Below are 22583 nucleotides of genomic sequence, written 5' to 3' on the forward strand. Positions count from 1 at the left end.
AAACTGGCTTAAGGAAGCCCTCATTCCCACAGCCTCCCCAAAACTGGTTCCTAACTATGTATAGAGCAGCAGGGTACATCAGAACCATATGTCTATCTTTTTTCTTTTTTTTTTTTTTTTTTTTTTTCATTTTGCAGTTTATTTTTGGCATGCTTTAGTTCACCATTTTATCACGTTGTGTTATCTGGTTCCCCTTTCTGCTAGCATTTTTAAAGTTCATCCTAAGAATCAGTGCTGGAACTTTCCCCTTGAACTCTCCGAGATCCCCACACACCTTCTTTTCTCTGCAGCCACATTGTTTAGCCATAGGCAAAGAAGTAGGTAAGGTCATGGGTGTTCATTGCTGAGATCCTCTTGCTCCCTAGGCCATCACCGTCTTTGCTTGTGCCTAAAGCTGGCTCTGCCCTCACAAAGATGACAAAAAGTTTCTTATTTTTTTCTGTAGCCCTAGCTGCTCAGGGATTTAGTTCCCAATGGTCTACAGATGGGAAAACTGAGGTGACCTATATGAAGGGCATCAAAAGCACAGGTTAATCAGAAGAAAACAAGAAAACATCATTAGCTAGAGTAACATTAATTGTGGATCACAATATTGCTAACACAGTTTTCAGGCAGAAAAAAATATTTTTTTCCACATGACAAGATCCGTTTACCACAGAGTTTGGTGTTTGACCTACTTCTCAGAAAAGTGAGTTAAATATCCAGGATTATTGAAAAGTAATGACTTTCTGCTTTCTACCTGCTGGACTGACTTTGAATTTGAGATTTGGCTCACAGTCTTCCTACAGAACTGCCAAATTATGGTAGCAGGTAAAATATGCACAGACTGGTTGGCTGCTTGTGTAAACAGAGATGGATGAAAGGATTGTCTAACATTTTCAAGAGTGACTAGTGATAGTTGGTGCCTTGATTTTTAAGAACTAGACATTTTGTGTGGGATAGGTATTCTGAGGGCTGGTGCTTAGATTTTTTGGATTTACAACCTTTCTCCAGAGCCTTTTAAGAGCACATACAGTCATTGTTGCTGACTAGTTATCCAGATCTTAGTCTTGGTATATATAATATTCACCCCAAATATCAGAATAATTTTCTTTATCATTATTGATGACACCCTGCTTCTCATTTCCATCTAGGCCTGAAAATAATTTAGAGTATAATGAGCAAAATTTATTTTTATGGGATTTTCAGACATTAATGAACATAATGTTTCATTTATACCTAACTTCTCCATCCATGAATTTACCATTTCAAAACAAATTGAGTAGTAAAACTCTCCAACAGCTCTTAACAGAATTTTCCAGAACAGTACTGTTTTCAGGGACAGACCTTTTCTAATTTTCAGCAACATTTATTCATGGACAGTTGATACTCTTTTTGTGTACATCAGTGATAACCCTCAGCTTAATACCTTATTTCCCACTGTGATAATATACGGACAGTAACCGTATCCTTTTTTACCCCTTATTTTGCTAGGCTTTAAAATCCAGGTTTACTTTCAAATTAACTTTGATCCCATGGGTTGAGCACATCAGGTACTCTCCTGAAGTGCATCTTCCAGCCTAGTTTCCCTACTAGTCCTGCTATACGCCTCTCCCAGGACAGAGGGCAATCCTCACCCCAAGCTGGTGGCATGTGGGGTTTGTACAACAGTATGAAAGCCTCACACGGCATCAATTCAAGGATGAAGTTTGACTTCCGTTCCTTCGATGCACATATACCACAATCTTTACAAATTGCTTGAATGCTGCTGAAAGAAAGTTTAGCACTGTAGGTTTGTTTATGCCCTTTCAGAAGTCACCTTCTTTCACTGGGGTTTCAGCTGTTTGAGAGATTTCTGCTGGAATAGATGCAGCCACCTGAGAAACAGGGATCAGCTGATCAGTTAGAGAGTAGCATCATGTTTTGAAAGGAGTTACTGTGAATTGTCCAGTTCTGCAGCTGGTTGGGGGTGGATATGCTTGACCTAGGCATTGACAGGCCAGGCACCTAACAAATGATTCTGTTAATAAATAAGTAAAGATGCCAGCTGACCTAAGAGGCACCCCGTCAGTTAGGCTGCTGAAGATATGCAATGGTGTTTCTGATCCACTGTGCATCTCCTGTTCATGGTTTTCTATGAATGGGTTAGATTGCATACTGCAATCAGTTGAAATGAACTCCATTCATTGCACGAGGCTAACTTTAATCCCTTAAAAATAATTTCAAATATACCTCCCCTTGCAGGCCCTTTAAAAATGTCAGGCAGCATGACACACCATGCTGAACGTTTGAGGACATCTGCAGAAAACCAAATGGGAAATTTATATCCAGAGGTAAGATGGGTTTCCAGCTTCTGGTAAATCTGTGTTGTTAGGGGAAGAGGAAAGGAGGGAGGGGAAAGGATCAAATTGAGTTTCAAGGATCAAACTGAGTTCAGGGCAGATGCTGGAGAGACAACAATGTTTCATTTGGCACTAGGTGCACAGAACTGACAAGGAAACACAGAAACTCTTGTTTAACTCTCAATTGGTGCATTGTATATCCATGATCTGAGGGTGCGACCTTCCAGAAGGCTGTAAACTGTGAGGCTTAACACTGCCGCCCATCAGCTCTTAACAGTGAGCTGACCCAATGTGAGAAGAATACAGCACACAAATGAGACCACAGGTTGTTGAACATGTCTTAAATCAAGAATGAGAGCAAAGGAATTTGGTAAAACACAGGACACTTTATGATCCTGAAAGGGGTCAATACATTACTGTCCAAACTCTGCTAGCATTATTCTGTTGGCTAAAAAGGTGACGGCAAAGAACAAATCAACATTGTTTTGCCAGGAATATTTGTGACATCGTTCATCATTTTGTGTTGTTTTTAAACAACAGTAGAGGCAATGTCATTATTATTACTCAAACCAAACTCAGACAATTGCTAAAAGCAACCTATTTCTGCAGAAACAGAGAGAAATACTGTTCTGTTTCCACTAGCAGAAGATTGAGGTTTTCAGCAGATGCATTATATGATTGAATCTGAAACATTACAATAACTACCTTGTACTTAGAACAAAAAATAACTTTCTGTTGGCAGTGTTTAACATTCCAATGACCACACTCCTTGTCTAGAAAAGAATTCTTTAAAAAACAATAAAGTGCTTTTGGAAGCAATTATGGAGAAAAAAGAGCTATGAATTGAGAAGGATTTGAGAGCTACTGGAAGTTATGCTAATATTCAGAACTTGTAATTTCCTTGGCTTTCTAAGGACAGCTTGAAAACTAGATACAGGAGTATGCTACAGAGTGACCATGAGAAGTGTGTAACTGGATTTTTTATCACCTGAACATTGTATATAACAAGGAGGTAGGGAAGAATTTTTTTGAAGGACAGGAATAGAGATGATGTAGGTAATCCAAAGCTCACAAAAACCTCAGTATATTAACATTCCTGAGGGCAGGTTGGAAAATGCTTATACAGGGGTGTAAGTAAAAAGCTCCAAGAGAAATGAGATTCATGGAAATTCATAGGTAATGATCAGAGACTTTCGTCATGCAAATAAGCATATGTAATATAAATATAACCTACGAGTATTAAAAAAAAAAACCCAAAAATACACTCTAGTAATGATGTCTATGGATATCAACAAATTTACACTTCAGCATTTTGAAGGAAATTGGAAAAACAGCTCTGAAGTTCAAAAAAACATTTTAGCAGAAAATACAGCTTCAGATAAGAACAGAGCCCACAGCAGTGTACAGATCTGAACTGTGATGCTAATTTTGTTGGTAAGCAAGACTTGAACTGCATTTCCACTCTGAAGACCTTCATTTCCTTAACGCCAACCCTAACAAGAAATCTAAAGGGAAGGAGGATATGATGGCGTCTGAGTCCTAGCTGTAGTCTCTCTGGGCTGAACAGGATTTCCTAACCCTAATACAAACCTCTACCAGGCAATCAAGCGTACCAACTTTTCTTACTTCCAAAACAGTGTTAAGCCGCATCTACCTAATGTCAGCTGTTCTTTCACATGCTTTGGCTGAGAAGGACTGTAGGTGAATTCTTACTCTGAAGTCCCTCACTCCCTTCCACCCTAACCTTCAACACTCAGCCCTCACCACAACCACTTCACGCAGCAACAAGAAAGAGAGTAGAGCCCCAGCTCTGTCTGGAACCCAGCCTTTATCCTTTGTCTTCCAGCTAAGCAAGATGACAGTGACATTAACCCTAACCACAACCTTAGTCCTGCCAAACTGAAAAGCATACTGACCCTTTCCACCGCCAGAAGAGCCTGGGCATTAGCTCTGAGCTTTGTATGACACTAACACAATTTTCACTTTGAAGACTCACATTATTGTATTTGTTATGTATATCTTAGCCTTTTTTCACTAATTAAATGAAGGTTGTTTTTTTTTACCCGTGAGAGACAAACACAACCATCCAAATTATCTGACAGAATCCAGAGGTTTAGAGTTTAGTAGAAAAGGCATGTTTCCTATTTGAGTGGAAATAAAAGTCTGTAATTTGGGAATATGTAAAATTTTAAAGGAAAGGATAAGACAGAAGTTGATGGTAAATGTGATTTCGTCATTAATTTTTAAATAAAACAATCTTGCTAATGGGCAAGAGTGAAAGCATATGAAAAATCAAGTGTTAAAGGAGAAGGAACTCAGTGCTCGGCTGAGCAGTAATAGAAAAATACTGTGAAGTAATAGGAAAATAGTTTTGTTTAAGAAATTCCTCTCTTTCTCTTTAAAGAAGGCTCTTCCTTAAATGCTCTAGGTCTCTGTTCCAGCCTTCTCTGAACCTGCTGCCTCAGTTTCCAATTCTAATACACGAAAAGTAGACATATAAACAGAATGATTCAAATTGCCCCAAATCTTCATATTGCCTTCTGTAATAGTAATGAGACTAGCTCAGCTGCTCCAGTTCAACCTTTCACCACCTTTGTTCATTGCAATGTGCCCTCCCGGCTGTACTGACGGGTAGGGGGACTGCTCTTGCCTAAAGGCAGTTTGCACCCTGCAGAGAACTGTGCTGCCTTATGGAGTGTCCTTTTTGGGCTCTGAATTTGAAAGGAGCCCTTCACTCAGAGGCCAGTGGTATGACCTGGGTATGTGCCCTGCACTTGCACCAGAGGAGGAGGCTAGAAGAATCTGGCTTGCTTTGCGTGTTTACTTGGTGTTCAGGGTACATGAATTCATAGACTGTCCTTGGGAAACAACAGTGCTGCACAGGATAGGGTCTGACAGGGAGATTTTTTCTCGTACTATGCCTAGAATGGGAAAGTGAGTTTCCAAATTAAGTCTCCACTGGCCTCATCTAGACAACATCTCATCAACAGCTGGAATTATATGTAATGCAGAATCTTGATCTGAAAGATCAAGACAGAGGTCTTCAAACTTTTTATACATGTCATCTGCAGCTCCTCATCAATAATCCCCAGTTACTATCATAAGCAAATGAAAGATTTCATTATCCTAACTAAAATCAAGATTTAATCCTACCTATATTCACACACAATGTTTTTCAGTGATAGGTCTGTTAAGCACTTAAAAGGAAGGATCAGTACCATTTTGCAGAGGGGGAAACTATGGCTAGCAGAGGGAAAGTAACTTGCCTGAGGCAACACAGAAGGCAAAAAGAAGAAGAGAAAAGGGACTAAATTCAGGAATTCCAGGTCCTCATCAGTCCATTAACAAGCTGAACCTTTTTATGCAGTTCGAATCCTGTTGCATGTAGCTGCTGCATTTAAAAAACTAGAGGAAAGCTGACTGGATATAAGCCAGAATGATTTCACCATGAAAGCAGAAGAAACCTCTTGGTGCTGAGTAAATGACTTGTTACAAGCATACCACAAATGAACAAGTGTTTCTTCCAGAAATCCGAGGAGATTGGTTATAACATGCATAAGGAATGGACCTTTTAAAAATTAAACATGTGAATACTGATTATCCTTTTGTGTAATTTCACTGTTTACAACTTCTTAACGTAACAGAAAAAACTGGTGGTTGTTTGTTTTTTTGTTGTTGTTGGTTTTTTTTGTTTGTTTGTTTTTTGTTCTGTTTTGTTTTTTTGGTTTTTGTTTTGTTGTTTGGTCCTGTTTTGGTTGGGTTTTTTTGTTGTTATTTTTTTTTTAATTTGACAATTTTGCTTTGTGCCTGAAGGAGATAAAGTTTCTGGATTACATTCTGGTTTTACCTTGTAAAGTAGCTTGTAGCCTGGAGGTCTGAGTCCTGAGGACGGAGATTATCATACACATACTTCAGATCCTGAATGCTGTTTAGCTCAGGTAATCCTGCATGCAGCATCTTAAAGTAAAGAAATATCATTAGTCCATGGTTCCATTGAAAAGAAATTTAAAGGGAATAGAGCTAACTGAGGAAAGAAAGGTTTTACACTACAAAGTCTTGTAAAACACAAAGTTTTGTGATCTGAAAAGTGGTTCTTGATGCCAGAGTAATGCCTGGAACACTAAAGTGAATCTATTGCATTGTAAATCTTCCCAGTGAGGTACCAGAAAGAGGCATGGGTCAAAATCACCAATCCATTTTAATTATGTATTTTCTCTTTGGATATTGTAATCTTAATGTGTATATTGCTAAGCTTCCTTCATAGCTTTCTAACAGTGATAAAACGAAGGTAACCAAATTCTGCTACCTGAACAATAGTATCCACATTCTATTATGCTCACTGTATTATCCTAGTCCTAATCCAATTTAGTGCAACATCACCTCCTTATTTGTAAATACTGATTCCTCCACTATTGCTCTGGACTCCTCCTGCAAAGAGATCATAGATTCACTTCCTTTACAGTCAATGCAGAAGAAAAGTTCCTTTAGGCATCGATTCTTAGTGGGACCCCTGACTCGGGCACTGAAAACTGCCCACTTGGGCACTGATACTGGAGGGTATCATTCTCCATCAATGAGGGTTGGAGCTGTTCTAGTTAGTTGGCCAAGTTAGGTTCAAAAGACAAATAATGCAAATATTCCCCTTGCAAAGTAGCAACACAAGTAAGGTAGACAACTGAGTGTGTCCAATTGCCCATACAGCTCTCTTAAAATGTCAGCAACAAAAATAATTTTTACTCATTTCAAAACGTACTGACTTTTCTCAACAGTTACAGTCAGTTGAGAGTGTTGCTTTGTGTGTAATGGGGAAAAAATTACTCCCTCACATTGCTCTGTATATGAATTTGCAGTCACTACTCTGCGTTCTTCATTGATATTTATGTCTAGCTCCGACAGAAAGACCAACTAAGTTTTGCAAGTAACAGCAAAGTAAAAAGGAAGCACTGCTTTTGTTTTAAGGTTTGGTTGAGAGACTAATAAAACAAGGGGAAAAGATTTGGAGGAGTATTGTCTTTATTCCTTCAAACCTTCTCAACAGTTTTATTTTCTTTTTGGAATTGTGAGGGAAACCTTGCTTCATATCAGACCCAAACTGTATTACCACTGGACAGTTAGATTGCTGTCTCACAGAGTTTTGGCTAGCAAGGAGCAGAGGCAGAAAGCTCAATGAGGTGCATTTAAGGGAGCTCATAGCAGGGACAATAACAAAATTCAGCACTAAAGGACACACATTGCTGTTCATCTGTATGCCTTCAACCCTTTTATATGAGATGGTATAAAAGATGATAACAATTCCTGTCCCCTTTAAAAAAAAAAAAAAAAAAAAAAAAAAAAGTTGTTGCATAGGCAAATTAAGCTTCTTGCCCTGCATTAGAAAAGGGAACAATACCAGAAACAAACATAATCTGAATGATCTGTAGTGCAACTGAAAAACAGGATTTCTTTAAGGTTCTCTGCATTGTAGAAGGTAGAAAACCATTTGCTGAAACAAAACAAAACAAAAAAAGTCTTTATGTTGGCAGCACCTACACTGTACTTTGCTGGCTGTAGGGGGGACCTATAGGCTTATTATGCTGTTTCATCCCTTTTGCTCCGTATAGCACATCTTTCATGTTTCCAGTCCCCTGATGGAGGAGGCTTCTGAATGCTGTGGCTAGTGATACTAGATGCTAATTAGACAAGACATGGAACAACTGTTCAGAAAATAACTACAGGTATCCTAGGGCAACTCAAATGTCACTAGATGCCTAAGTTTAAGTGCCTGCATTGTGCCCCTCGTTTGGCCACACATACGTCTTGACCTACCACACTTAGTTATTCCAGGCTTTCTGACTCACTGAGTGGAGCTGCCTACACTCTCCTTGGGCCTGGATTCAGAGCTAGTGTGTGATGCTCAGCCCACCATCCCATGAAAACTGAATAGTCCTGGCACGTACTTTCCATGTGTAATACCTCCAAAATGGGGGTGTTCCCTCGTCCTCTTTTCCCATATGGTGTTTCTTAGTTTAGAACAGTGAAATTACTTGTATGGGGACACAGCATTCTTGAGTCTTAGATCTGCTCTGTCTAGGTACTGTCTCCTGTTTTATACTATTAGGTCTGCCTGTTTCTTGTCAAAATAGAGGCAAGTGTGCCAATTATTTGCTGTCTAATGTCACCTCTAAGCCCCTTTTAATAATTTTCTACCTGAATAATCTTAATAACAGTAATGGATTTTGCATTTCTTTAAACTAGTCAAAAAGTATTTGTGTCCTGTGATCACCCACTTGATCACAGTTCACATCAAATCTTTAATGAGAGCAAAGCTGATGAACTACCGGCTTTTATGCAGCTGAACTCTGCCAGCAGACTCTTGGGTCTCCCGTGGATGTTTCTGCTTTTGAAAGTGATGGAAACTTCATGGATTATTTCTTACTCCCTGTAGCAAATGTCACTACAGCTCTAGAAACATGCTACTCACTACCAAGGAAAAGGTTTAATTCCTAAACTGGGCCAAACCCCCTAAATAGTTCATAATCATGGTTTTCTATAAACCACTAATAGTTACTGACTGTCCAGAGCACAGTTTACCACTCCTGTGAAGTACTGTACTGTAACATCTCCAAAAATAGAATGTGGGAGGGGAAGGAAAGATTAATGATGCAGACTTCCAGACAGTGAGAGAAATCTTAGATTGTCAGTGATTCAAATAAGCAGTGCTTAGTTTATCTTGCCCCATCATGACAGTATCTGATATTCTGCATGGAAATAAGAAAAGCAGAACTTCACAGTCTGTCTACTTTTCTAGAAATGACCCACGCAACTAAACCGCTTTGATACTTAAAATTTCTGATCAACACCCCATTTCAAGTACAGAACGAAACTCACCTTTCCAAACATCACTGGCAAAAACAAGGCGTTCAGCAAACTTGTCTGGTTTGTTTAATTTCCTTTGGTATGAAGTGCTCATTGATGGGGTGTGAGTATGCTGCCAGTTATTTTTCAATGATGAAATGCAACACAATTGTCTAAACTGCAGCCCACTGACAAATATTAAAACAGATCTTCATGTTGACTTTTAGTTCAGCACTATTACCTCTCCTTAAAGATCATCAGAAACAAAAGATGCAGCATATCCTGAACATAGAAAAACCTGAGCCATATCCAGGCAGAGGTAGCTAGTTATTTCAGACCTCCTGCCAGGAACATTTTCTTAACAGTCTCTCTCTATATTATTCCAGAGTAATCTAACATTATCTCTGCTGCTTGCAGAAAAAGGAACTGCACTGGGGACAAGGAGGTGGGCAGAAGATGTAGCTATATTTGCAGTATGCAGTTTTAGGCAACCTGTTCAGAAATGGAGGGATTATTGCTGTGTGTGAGAGAGTAGGAGTGCTCTTGAGTTTTCTGGAGGCTCTTTAACTTCATATCTCCCACAGCTGCACTCTGCACTGCTTTCAGTGCAAAATTATGCTTTATGACAGGAATGCAGTTTTGCTACACATTTGTGACTACTTAAAAACAGGGTTGAGATCTGGGACAATCCTTCCTGCTCCGTATTGGGAAATCACTCACTGAATCACTGCATCAGAATCCATGGGCAAGACAGAAGAAACAAGATGAGCAAATCCTTGCCATTTCTCCCCTCCTCATTGCAGAAGTCGGAGATGATAAAATAGTGTTTACCGAGCAACTTTTTTGCTGTACCTCAGCTTCAGCATGGGTCCCCTTTAGAAGGTTGTGTAGATTTTTTCATGCACAGGCCAGTCACCTAGGTTTTGTGTGGGGCCATGTACATAACTTTTGGATTAATATCTTAGCAAAGCAACTTAGTAAATATTAGTTAATTTGATATTCTTACTCTACTGCAAAGGGGAAAATCACTAACCTTTCACACACAAGTAAATAGAGGCATAAAGCAGTTATGGAATCTGCCACAGCACGTAAATCGGTAGAAATACTTAAATAAAATAGGGATAAAAGCTCCTAGAAGTCTTAAAATCCTGTACAAAAGGATTATTAAACCTGTGTCAATGTAGGTATTGCTCTTTCTTTCCTGTGTTCTCATTCCTAAGAAGGGAGTGTGGAAATGTGCAGAAAAACATTCTAATGGCATCATTGTTAGCTGCAGTGCTGCTAGGTACCCTCATATCACCCACTCTGTGAAATATTTAGTTCACTTTGCCTTGCTGTAAACATGAACAGGACTGGTAAATGATTTCTTCAAGACCTAGAAAAAGGTCTGAGTGAAATTCCTGAATGTGAAACATACCCAGCTTCTTTTGCAGTTTTCTGATATTTTGTAAAAAAGAATGCATTAAAAAAAAAGGGGAAAAAAACCAAAACCCAAAAAGCAGCTTAGCTTTTCTTTTCTCAGAAATTAGTACTGCAGCTGGACAGTTTCTGTGCACAGGAAGTGCCAGCACGAACATTTCCAGCAGTGCCCCTGATACCTCTTCAAATCACAGCGCTATTGGAGGCAGCAGAGAAGTGGTAAAAGGGAAGAGGACACCAGAGGAAATTGCTTTTTTGTTTCTTCCTCAAGTTGCTTACCATCTCCAGCAGGTTCAAGAGTAACTGGCTGTGTTTCCTGACTATATTGTAAGCTCGACAACAAAGCTCCACAAACTCTTGAAAATGCTGTGGGTTTTTTCCACCTTCTGTGATGAAATACTCCATCTCTGATGTGAAGATGAAGGGAGCTCGGTCCCTGGAAAAGAGAACAATTACATGAGATATTTAACCAAAAATAGCTAATCATGCAAGACAGTTAATATTTGTAACACATTTTTCACATTTGTTTTTCCAGTATTACATTCCTCATTATTTCATCTCTCCCTTCCTTATTGGGGACAGCTCTCTTGCTCTGCCTGGTGTCACTGACTAACTGGGGCAGAGACAGGTTTCACAGCAAGAGTGTCATAGTGAGAAATCCAACAACTGAACAAACTTGGAGCTTACGTGTTTTCTTCTGGCTCCTGTTTGCTTTTCTTTCCAAACTCTCATTGCTTTAATTTCTCTACTCCAACCCAAAAGTGAACCTGGACACAATTTATCTTCTCCTACTGAAATGTTTAAAAGTTGTTCTCTAAGAGGATGGCATATAAATATCAACTCCCTACTAGGCAAGAAGTGAATTTAAGAAAGAAACCTACAACTCCACAATCCAAAAGCAAGGAAAAAAAAAAAACCACAAACCAAAACCAACAACCACCAACTTATGAAGCAATCATTAAATAGACACCATTATGAAGGAATGTTTCTGGCCCAGCTTACAGCAGAATAAACCTTAAAACATTTTCGTTTATGTACAGTTACTCTGTATTCACACTAGAGTAAATGAGGTGCAGAATCTTACAGCATGTCTTGACTTTTTTTCTCCTTACTAGCAGAGTTGGTGGCAATGGAATTCTATTGCAGAAGAAAACAGATTAGCTAGGCTTCTTCTAACGGTCCTATAATTTGATAGTTTCAGAAAGGCCTGGTATGCTCCATCTTCACAGAGACAAAACTACTGCAGTGATTTACTATTCACAACTGTGTACACAGATGCATGTAAACAGATTAGAGGGCTATATTCCAAGGAAATATATGCTGTGTGTTAACCTTTATATTCAAAATTAACTTGGATAAACTAAATATTTTTGGGAAGCTTGAATGCAGAAAAAAAAATGAAGATCTTTTTCTTGCTAAAGCCACAAATGTGGGCTTGAGTCTAAACCCACTCTCCTTGCTGATTCATTCATAAATGAGACAGTTTCCTTAGGAGTTTTCCTCATTTTCCCATGAAGACACCAGTCTTGTATTATCATAGAAAGAAGGTCAAATTGCAGTGAGATTCTAGGCTGCAGCTGGAAGTCTTAGTCACCATAAATGTTCAGGCAGCCTTCCCATTCTTATGTTTGGAAATTCTTCCTGTTTTACATTGAAGCTAACTTTAAAAACAGACCTCCCATGGGTGTTACTCGTCTCAAAGCACCCAGGCCATTAAGGTGTTTGTCTTGGTTTTTTAAAAATATACATTTAATTTCAGCTAGGTAGTACTAGGAATGATGAAGGTCCACAATAGTAATCCTTTCCTTCCATGTTTTTCTGTATTATGCAAGTTCATAGTGTGACAGTCATTACAGTGTGACTATTACATAATTATTGTATGTTTTGTGCTGTAGCTCTCAGAGAATTATAAACCTGTGTCTATTACGGATTTTAGAGAGCAAGATTTTCCCAGAACCTTCTTTTTCTTTCTTCCTTTTTTCCTTTCTTCCTCTCTCTCTCTTTCTTTCATTCATTCGTTCATCTTTTAGTTTATCTTTTGTTTAGCGGTGGTATTTAAAATAGACATTAACTATTAAATAAATTTATAAAATTAGGGTCATGGAAGTCAATTTGTTGAAACCAACCAGAAAGAGAGGTAGATCCAGCAAATTAGGAACATACAATTTTCTCTTCTCTGTGGACAGAAGTCCAATCTAAATCCTGATTTGAAAGCATTTTAACATCTTGAGAATGTATAAAATTCAAACCTGTTTCTCATCTGCACTTATGTTTGGGGCTAAAATATTCAAGTCAAAACTATTGCTGTGAAGGTTCCTATATGATGTATTTTGTTCAAAATTAATATTTGATTTCTGATGCCCATTTGCATCAAGAGACACAATTGCACAATGAAAACATAGCTCCTTCTGAGTTGGTCCAAGTCTCCCACATTAAGCTACTTGAGCTGAAAACAGATACTGCAATCAGAAATTACTTTACTGGAAGAAACATGGTGTTTAACATTGTTGGGTTGGGCTGTGGGCCAATTTCCACATAATGCAATGAATGCAATGTTAGTCAATTATTTTACTACTGTTGCTAAAGGATCCATTTGAAAATGTAATTGATATTTTATTATCTACATTATTTATAAGTTTACTTGCAAGATGTTTTAAAGCAGTTTTACAAGGTTCTTAAATTTTCTTAGTATCATTTCTTTCTTCTGAGATGGTAGACCTATCCTCCATTGTTAACCTGCAAAATACAATGTAGAAATTTGCTTTCCCTGTTTTTTCTCAAGGTCTTGTGATATCAAAGCCTCTCCCATGAAGTGACCCCTGCAATCAGTCAGATGCTGAAGCTACATTCCTGCATGTGTCTAGGTGAGCTGGTTGCTCATAAAGGGAACACTTTGCAACTGAAATTAAATAAAAAAAAAAAAAAACAAAAATCAAACCAAAAACATAAAATCAACTTAGTAAGAAGACAAGACCTGCTAGAAGGAACAACACAGCCGTTACGATAATATTAAAAAGCAAAGTTTCAGGGGGAGGAGATGCTTACTCACTGAAGAGTACATAAAGGATTCTGAAAAAGCAATTGACAGGACTGGATGTCTGTGTATAGATGCAAGAAGTTCCTTCTGCTTTCACAAACTCCTTTAGAATATAAAAATATAGAAAGGGATAGTGTAAAAAGTACTCCATCAAAATTACAAACAGCCAAGCCAAGTCACCATCCATCATGCATGGGAAAATATAGATCACCAAACAACAGAGGCTGTTTTAGCCTACCTAAGAAAATAAACAATGCATGCCTGCATACCCTGGTATTGCATGAGCATTCTAAATTATCACACATACACACACAAACACATGTGCAAATAAAGCTCATGTCAGTTCACAGCCTGTACTTCTATATTTAAAACAGTCCCTCTCTAACTTGTGGCACAAAGCTAAGATTGTATGACATGATGGCATTTATTCAGAAGGTATGCAGTGCATACAAAGACTCGGTAATAATAACTATGAAAGACATCACTCGTTTGGACATATATCTATTACATAGCTTGCTCACATGAAATTATCTAAAATATATAAATATGAAATACTTACCCCAAAAAACACCCTCAAGATCACAGCTAAACCCTGTAATACTTTACACGTGTAGAATGTTCAAAGATAGATGACTTTGTTACAACCGATGGACAAAAGCCCCTTGGCTAAAAACTGTATCTATTACAACTTGCTGCCTCCATCAAATCAATGAAATGACTGGCATCAGTTTAACAAAACTGGTATGATGAAGTATTTTCAAGTAGAAGTCTTTTACAATATCTCTGTAGAGGACCAAAAGCCTTTTTTTCTCCTTTATGGTGTGCTAAAGAAATACAGAATTGAAGCATTCTTGAATGACCTCTACAGTATAGTGCTAATGTCAAGTACAATATTTTCTTGGGGGAAAAAAGCCCAATTGAGACAACTGGTGTGGCTCAAGAAAGACTGAAGATGTACAGCCAGTAAGCCTCCCAAATTCAGAAAAGTTATCTTATCACAGCACTCTCACTTTTTTCTTCGCCCCTCCCCCCCCCCCCCCCCCCCCCCCCCAGCCCCAACCCCTAGATGAAATTAATGAGTCCTTTGGTTTTGTAATAGAAATCAGTCAAAAAGTCAATACATCTATCAATACAGTCTGATTGAAGTCCTGCACCTTAAAGACTTATACTTTGCTATGACTGTGACAAGGTGTTTACTCAAGTCATTCAGTCAGAAGCAAGGCTAGTTTTCTGGTGGTTTTATTCTTTTTTTCTTGTGTAGTGCTTTCAGAGTTTAAGATTTTCATGGGAATATGTTTTGCATTTCCTCTGGAGACTAAGGATGTTTGGACGATATGTCATGAGAGGGAGGAAAGAAAGGAAACCTCAAGCAACTAAAGAGATCATCATGCAAAAACAAACTTGGGCTGGGGTGATGGGAACTTCTGGGACTTCACTGTAGACTAGAAATATGCTGCATTCCTAAAAGACCAGTAAGATCATCAGGATTTGTTATGAAACATTAGCTGTAAACGAATTAACAAAGCTTGTAAGGTCAACAACAGTTTTAGTTTTTCATGCTATGAATCTCATGGTACAGAACATTTAAGAATGATACACTGACTTCCTTTTATATTAAGTAGGAAAAGCATGTGAGATAATCAACTACAAATGACTTTTACTCTGATCCAATCTAAACTTCCTAATAGTGTAGTTATGGCAAAGTTCAGGTCCACACAGTAATACAATATGATCAAAACATTTGTAGTCCAAGTTGTCATATGGACATAGGGGACAAACCATACAGAACTGTTTGCAAGGTAAAAATCAGCTGCTTAGCAGCGTATGTCACCATATATTCCCTGACTCCTTTAAAATCATTTCAGCAGAGTCAAGAGTGACGATAATATTCAGTGTGACTATGTGGAATTTAGATGTATCCAGTAAAATAGGAAAAGCTTTTAGGGAGTGTTTGAATGCTGACATCCTCTGCTCTGCAGCAAAAGACAAAAGCTTATTGTAGAACACAGACATAAAATAAATGAACATGAATGCTTATTCCTCTAAGCCAAGTGAAAATATCTAATCAACGTCATCACATAAATTTATAGACACAGACAAAAAAAAAGCCATGAGCAAGTGTATTCCTTTCATGTATGAAAGAATGAAACAGTGAACAACTGCACAATACAGTTTGTCTCAAGCAAGTACATAAAAAGCCATAAAACAATATGTCTGCAAAGGGGACCACAAGAGATACACCATCTTCCTGCTTACCAGGACAAAATCAATCATAAACATGCTTCTGAGATGCTTATTTAGCCTGTTCCCAGAGATTTTTAGTGATAGAGTTCTTCTCCAGCCTCCCTATCAAATTTCTGTTCCAGTATCTCCCCACAGAGGTTTTTTTTTTTTCCTTGATGCCTAATCTAACCTCGCTGTGCTTTCATCCTATTAATTCTTGTTCTTTCCTAAGGGAACATGAAGATCCCATCTTCTTTACAGCAGCCTCTAATGTATCTGCAGACTTATTATTTCTTCAATCTTCTGTAGACAATTGTTTCAACCTTTTTTCATATATCCTGTTTTCCTGATGTCTGATAATTTTAATTGCTTTTCTCTGGACTCCATGTAATTTCTCTGGACTCCTTATCCACATAATTCTAAAAGTAAATTTTTTAAAATACTCCAGCTGTAGTTTTACTACTTTCATGTGAAGAAAAAGGATTACTTCACATTTCACGCTTTCGAATTCAATACATTATCATAAACTCATATTCAACTTGTCTGTAGCATAACTCTTAGATCCCTTTCTGAAAAAATACCTGTCACTGCTAATCCCAACTTTCATTACAGTCAAACCCTCTTACAATAGACCTCTACTAAAAAATGAACAAATATATTCTCTATCCCATCATACTGGTTACTAATGAAAATATTGAAAGGTGTCGGTCACATCACAAACCTTATGGTATGCCACTTGGTGTACCCTTCCATCGTGGTACTGAAAGACAGGGAGGTACTTTCCATGAATGGTTGTTAAAGCAGTTCTGCGCTGTAATGAATGGTTTTATCTAGGCAGTGCCTCCTTAACTTAATGATAATGTCATTTGTGAAAGTTACAGGAGCTCTAGTAAGGCTGTTTTAACTTACAGCAAGTAATATGGTATCTGTTCTTTCTCCTCTATTTCACAAAATGATCCTCTCCTGGAAAAAATAACCACTCAAGAAAGGTGAATGCTCCAGGAGAGCTCTGCAGTGCTTATTAATCTTCTGTTCACTGTTATAGCAGATGACAATCTCTTCTCTACTCCAAGCATAGAATTTGAAAGCATAGAATCTAAATGATGTAAAAATATTTTAAGTGACCACATAATAGAGCAGTAGTTCTGAGCTTTCTATAAAGTATAAATACTTAACTTGCTGGTCTTGATGGCAGTTTTCCCTTTGACTTTGACAGTTGCTACCACCTGCAATTTCGCTGGCTTGTATTGCAAATCTATGTTCAGATTTGGTTAGAAAACTTTTCTTTTTCTATTTCTTGTAGTGAGGAAACCTTGCTAACACTTCCACAGGTACATGTCTGCTCCTGATAAGTGTAAACAGCCTCTTGCTGAGACTATTCCTTAAATCACCCAGACATGATGCATATCCATCCACATATAAATAAAATGACAGTCTAAATCTCAATTGCCAAATAGTAATTACAATGCTATAAAAAAGAGTAGAAAAATGAATTAGAAAATTTGGAACAGCTTTCTAAAAAACTAGAATTTATTTATCCTGAGGGATTTACTCTCAATTGTATTTTTAATAGCTTTTATTTCTAGTTACAGACAGATGGAGAGTTGCCCAAACAGGGAACTCGTGACTAAGCTTCAAGGCAAAAAGGACAAATATTTGAAGTGTAAGGACTAGCTACGAAAAAGAAGTACACAAACTCTGCCTGGGTATGCAGGAACAGTGTTAGGAATGCCAAAGTTCAACTAGAGTTAAAACTGGTGGTGAACATTTAGTAAAAGAACTAATAAAGAAAATATGTACCCGATGCCGGTTGGTAATTTGGTGACATGGGAGCACACCTTTGCCTCAGTCTTCACTGACGAGGCCCCCCAGGTGGTGGGCAGTGAACTAAGCATGAGCCAGTGGTGGGCCAAATATGAGCCCTGCAAGTGACGATGGCTAACAGCATCCTGGGCCAAATTCATGGGAAAGCAGGCAGTAGATGCCCTTTATTTAGCACTTGTTAGTCCATACCCTGCCCAGACAAGAAACGTGTCACTACACTGAAGGAAGTGCCACAGAAGACACCAAGATGTTTGGGGGCTACAGCACTTGCCTATGAGGAGAGGCTGAGGAAAGTGGGCTTGTTTACCCAGGAGATGAGAAGGTTTTCAGAAGATGAAATAGCAGTTTTCCAGTAGCTATAGGAGGCTATGAAACAGATGAATCTAGGCAAGAATAAGAGAGAAAATTGAAACAGATGACATTCTGAGTGGTCGTAAGAAAAACGCCTCCACTATGAGGACAATTAAATATTGAAACAGGTTGCCTGGAGAGGTTATCCTGTGTGGTTTTTAAGATTCAGCTGAACATAGCCCTGGGTAAACTGGTCTGTTGACCTTATCCCCTTAATACTTACACAGTAAGATTCTTGAATGCCCTGAGCATCCCTGGCTTAGGTAAACTACATGGTCTGGACAATCAAAACATGCACACTATTTTTATATTCACATCTATCTTTAGATGCAGAAACATCAAGCTAGAAAGAATGTCCTGAATTGCTTAGGTGACCAAGGACAGTTCTTAAACCATTATGGTCTTATTTATTCATTAAGTTAGTGTATGTGTATATCAACTTTGCTATTATCATTATTTCTTGCTATCAGAACCTTAATGTTAGCTTTCCAGTAAAACCATGTGTTGGACATACCTGTATTTCGATCAGTAGTAAAAGAAATATTTCACATATTGGACTGGACTATTCTGAAAGATTTATCGGGTTTTGTCGGCAATTGAATTAGTTTCATCTAGATTTAATCATGTTTAATGGATATGGTAGAAAACAAGCTATAATCCTCACCTAAGTTAGGGGCTCTGATTCATCATCATTCTGTGAACATCTAGTTTCCCTATGTAAAGTGAGCCGTAGTAACTATTTATTTGTGCCCCTTTGTCTGTACAAAGTGCAAAATGTGACTTATCTAAAATCCCTTTCATTATGGGCCAACTGAGGTCAGTGAGTTTGTAAATCATTGAGATTCGATCACACTTGGTCACATAGTATTACTATGCTAAGTGACACTATCGCTAACACAGATTTTGAAAGCAGAAGGTAGTCGTGGTTACAGTTCTTAGTGTAGACCTAGTATTTGCAGCATGTATGGCCACAGGGATTCATCTGGAACCTTACCTTGTAACAGGAAAATTGGCAAGACTTGTGATGGGAAAGCAGAAACTAGTTCAAGGCATCTCTTGATGATTTTCACTCTGGTTGCACTCACTAGTTATTCTGCAGACCGACCACAGAATTTATTCACTTATGTCACAAAATGTCACCATTTTGTACAGTCAGCTGACTGTATATTTTGGAAGAGTCCCAAAAAATCCTCCCTGAAAAAAGAGGTATTCTGCTTTGAGAACATACATGTCTTCAACAGTTTCAAACATTGGCCTGTTGCAGCCATGTGTATCTCATATTGAGTGGTTAAAAAACACTGCTGTGTCCAGCTCAGGCACCTTCTCAGCTGAGTTAGGATCCCCTAGTCAGACAGACACATATAAAGCAGCCTGCACTCAGTCACCAGCAATCAGAGTGCATAACAATGTTAAAGTGGATTTAAATCCTTTATATATTTCATGTTCAATACCTCATTCCTGATGCTTTATACCATTTTCAAAGACTACCAGATCTTCCAGGTTTGTTACAAGTTTATTACTAACGCTATTGATAAAACACTTGAGAGTTAATTCACAAGGAGATTAGAGCAATTCCTCTTGTTAACAGAAAATGTCGGACAACTGGCTTTTGTGTTCTGACTGACCCTCAGCAGTGAAAAGATTTTAAAACTCAGACCTAAAAGTTGCCTTAAAATAAACAGACTGAGTGAAGTTATATCCCCTGCCTATTGAATATTCAGCTAACAGATCTTTTCAGTATGAGATGGCTATTTGGAAAAAAAACCCCACAGTAATAGTTGCAGGAGATTTGTATATCATCAGGCAAAATAGAGAAATAAACCAATGATGAATAAATTGTACTGCAGAGAAATTCTTAGGGCAGGGGATGAAATCCCACATGAATTAAACATATCAGTATGCTTTCCAGTTGTGGATGAAGGATAAAGGCATAGTGTGCAGAACAAGCAGGAAAAGACACCAAGAACAAGCAACAGAGATTAATTTAAAAGTGCTTGATGTATACTTGGCTGTGTGTTAGAACAGCTCCCCCTGAACATAAAAAGGTATGTATAGAAAGCTTTTGGAGAAAGAGATGATACAATAAAATGTTTCTGATGGGAGCAGGAAAAAAAAATAAATTAAAAAAATACGTCTGTAAACAGTTATACTTTTAAAAGGATAACAAATGAAATCTTATAATCAAAATGGACAGTGAACACGATGTCTTTTCCCCCTTTTATTTCTGTTTTATTGCTAAACTTCCTATTGCTAGAGTCATATTCTACAAAAAGTCATGGGGCGACTAATAGAAAGAGAAGGAGGGAAGGGGAGAGGGCAGGAAGCATTCTCTGAAGCAGGAAGTTGATAGGGAGTCATTTAAATAACTCCTGTGCAGTAAATCTCCCAAAGTGGTGGGAGTTCTACTGGTGGCTCTGAAGGCATCAAACAATTTCTCTAGCCCAGATGATTAACATGAATACATAACTCCTTCAAAAAAGCAGCTGTTCCTGAAGATACGAAAGCAGTTTATGCCATGTTTGAAAAGCCAAAAAGGCTACTGAGAGTTGTGCCAGATGAGAACTGGATTCCAGGGAACTCAGTTCAGTAGAACAATGCACTTGGATGAACAAAACTGGATGGGGTCAAATCCATATAGTCACTGTATGGGAAAAACATTGCCTCTCTTAACTGTCTGGGTACTTTGAAAAGGATAACCAAAAAAAGTAAGGATCCAAAGCGGACAGTGAACATAATTTACTCCAATTTCCAAAAAGCTTTAGTTGAATGCCCTCCACAAGAGGCTATTACTGAAAATAAATAATCAATGATAAAGGGCAAACTACTGTCCATGCTCAGTAATTAGAGAAAGCATCAAAACTGCAACAATAAACACCTACTCTTCAAGGCAAAGATAACAGAAGTGCACCTCAAGCTTACAACTCAACTTGTGATGCTCATACGTTCTTAGACTCAACTTGGCTTTTGGTGTTTAATTTAGGGCAATATGAGACACTTTCAGAAGTGACGGACCTGTTGCCTCAAAAATTCAAACCCCTTGTCACCTTGGAGGTAACACTTTCACTTTTAGGTCTTCATGCATATTTCACCTTTCAGTCTTTATGCAAAGACTTACGTGCACGACTATCTTTAAACGTCTGTATAATCTTATCAAGAACATTAGGGCTACTAAGGTGCTTTAAATCATGAAATTAAATCTTTCCACGATTCAATCAGAGATTTTTTGGAGGGTGGTATACAGGAAGTTCTGAAAGTGGATTGTGGCAAGGAATTAGGAGTTACCTATTCACATAAACGAATAACTCCAGAGCAATCATTTCAGAAAAAATAAATTTAAACTGCAGAAAATGAATTAATAAATAGGTATATTGAAAATTCCTAATGAAATATTTCAGCAGGTAATACACTTAGTCCAACAGTTTTCATGCACAAATTTTGAAAATTAAAAGTAATTATACTTTAAGTTTTTAATTTCAAGTTTTAGACTCTTCCTTTGATAAAGATTTTAAATAAAATTTTAAAAGGGCAAAAAGAAAAAATTAAAATGGGAAATTCTCGAATTCCTATCTTTCTTATTCCCCACTTTTTCCTATTTTCAGGAAAAAGATGGAACACATGTAGATAAGTTATAGTCAAAGAATGCAGATACAACTTATTTTTCGCTGTCCCTATGCCAGCTTTTCCGGTTTAGAAAGAAATACCTGAAATTAATGCTTTTTTTTTTTTTTTTTTTTTTTTTCCCAAATGAACACTTCCAGTGAGACAGTAACACTCATTTTAGGTTATTAACACTAAAAAGTGAAATGTGCTACTTTTAAAACATGAAGAGGTATACTCTTCTACATGTACAGAACTTGTTAAGTGCTTTTCGGTGTAGGAACACAGTGACATATGAAGAAAATGTGGGAAACATAGTTTTCCCATATTTTTGAAACTTCCTTCAAAAAACTGGAATTTCCCAATGGAATAGTTAGGCTGCCTCTAGTAATTAACTTTGTAGAAGAAAACCAGCTTAGCAGATTTAACTTCTGGGAAAAGCATGATAAAACACAGGATTAGTTTGGCAAAGAGACAAAAGGCTCTCTGTGATTCAGATCAGGGAAAAGAAAGGCCAGTAAGTGTTTGAAATAATCAGGATGACTGGGTATTTAACATAAAAGATGGACACCTATGTTATCATAAGGTGAATTACAGTGTGCCATGAGCTGGACTACGCCGTATCTTGCCATCAGGTTTCAGAGTACACATCGTTGACCAAAAAAATATAGACAACAGTGCTGGAAGTGACTGGTAGTGCAAAGGATGAGACTGCTGAAATTAGGATTAGTTCAGTTAGCACCGGATTCAAATAAATCTCATATTCCTTAATTGACCCAAGAAGAAATGTTCAAAAGGAACTGGTCAGAAAAGAAAACCAAAGCAAAGAAAGCATGGCAGGTACAATCATGAGTCAGACACCTTCTTTCATATCATTTGATGACTGACCTAGTCCTGTCTGATTATCTGGATAATATTGCACCGATTTAAATTGGAGTGGGTCTCCAGCTGATTGCCACAGAATATTCAGTAGATAA

General features: G+C 37.9%; 1 protein-coding gene across 1 annotated transcript in view; it reads right to left on the reverse strand.

Moving 5' to 3' along the window:
* The window catches only part of PIK3C2G (phosphatidylinositol-4-phosphate 3-kinase catalytic subunit type 2 gamma), a 288176-nt gene that overhangs the window by 46946 nt on the left and 218647 nt on the right, over window positions 1-22583 (reverse strand). Inside the window, exons 26-27 of the mRNA XM_080391788.1 lie at window positions 10854-11010; window positions 6169-6278 (exon numbers count right to left, since the gene is read on the reverse strand). Of these exons, the coding sequence (XP_080247914.1) occupies window positions 6169-6278; window positions 10854-11010 (267 nt within the window). The remainder of the gene's footprint in view (window positions 1-6168; window positions 6279-10853; window positions 11011-22583) is intronic.

This window comes from Falco punctatus, assembly GCF_963210335.1.
Source record: "Falco punctatus genome assembly, chromosome: 6".
Taxonomy (NCBI): domain Eukaryota; kingdom Metazoa; phylum Chordata; class Aves; order Falconiformes; family Falconidae; genus Falco; species Falco punctatus.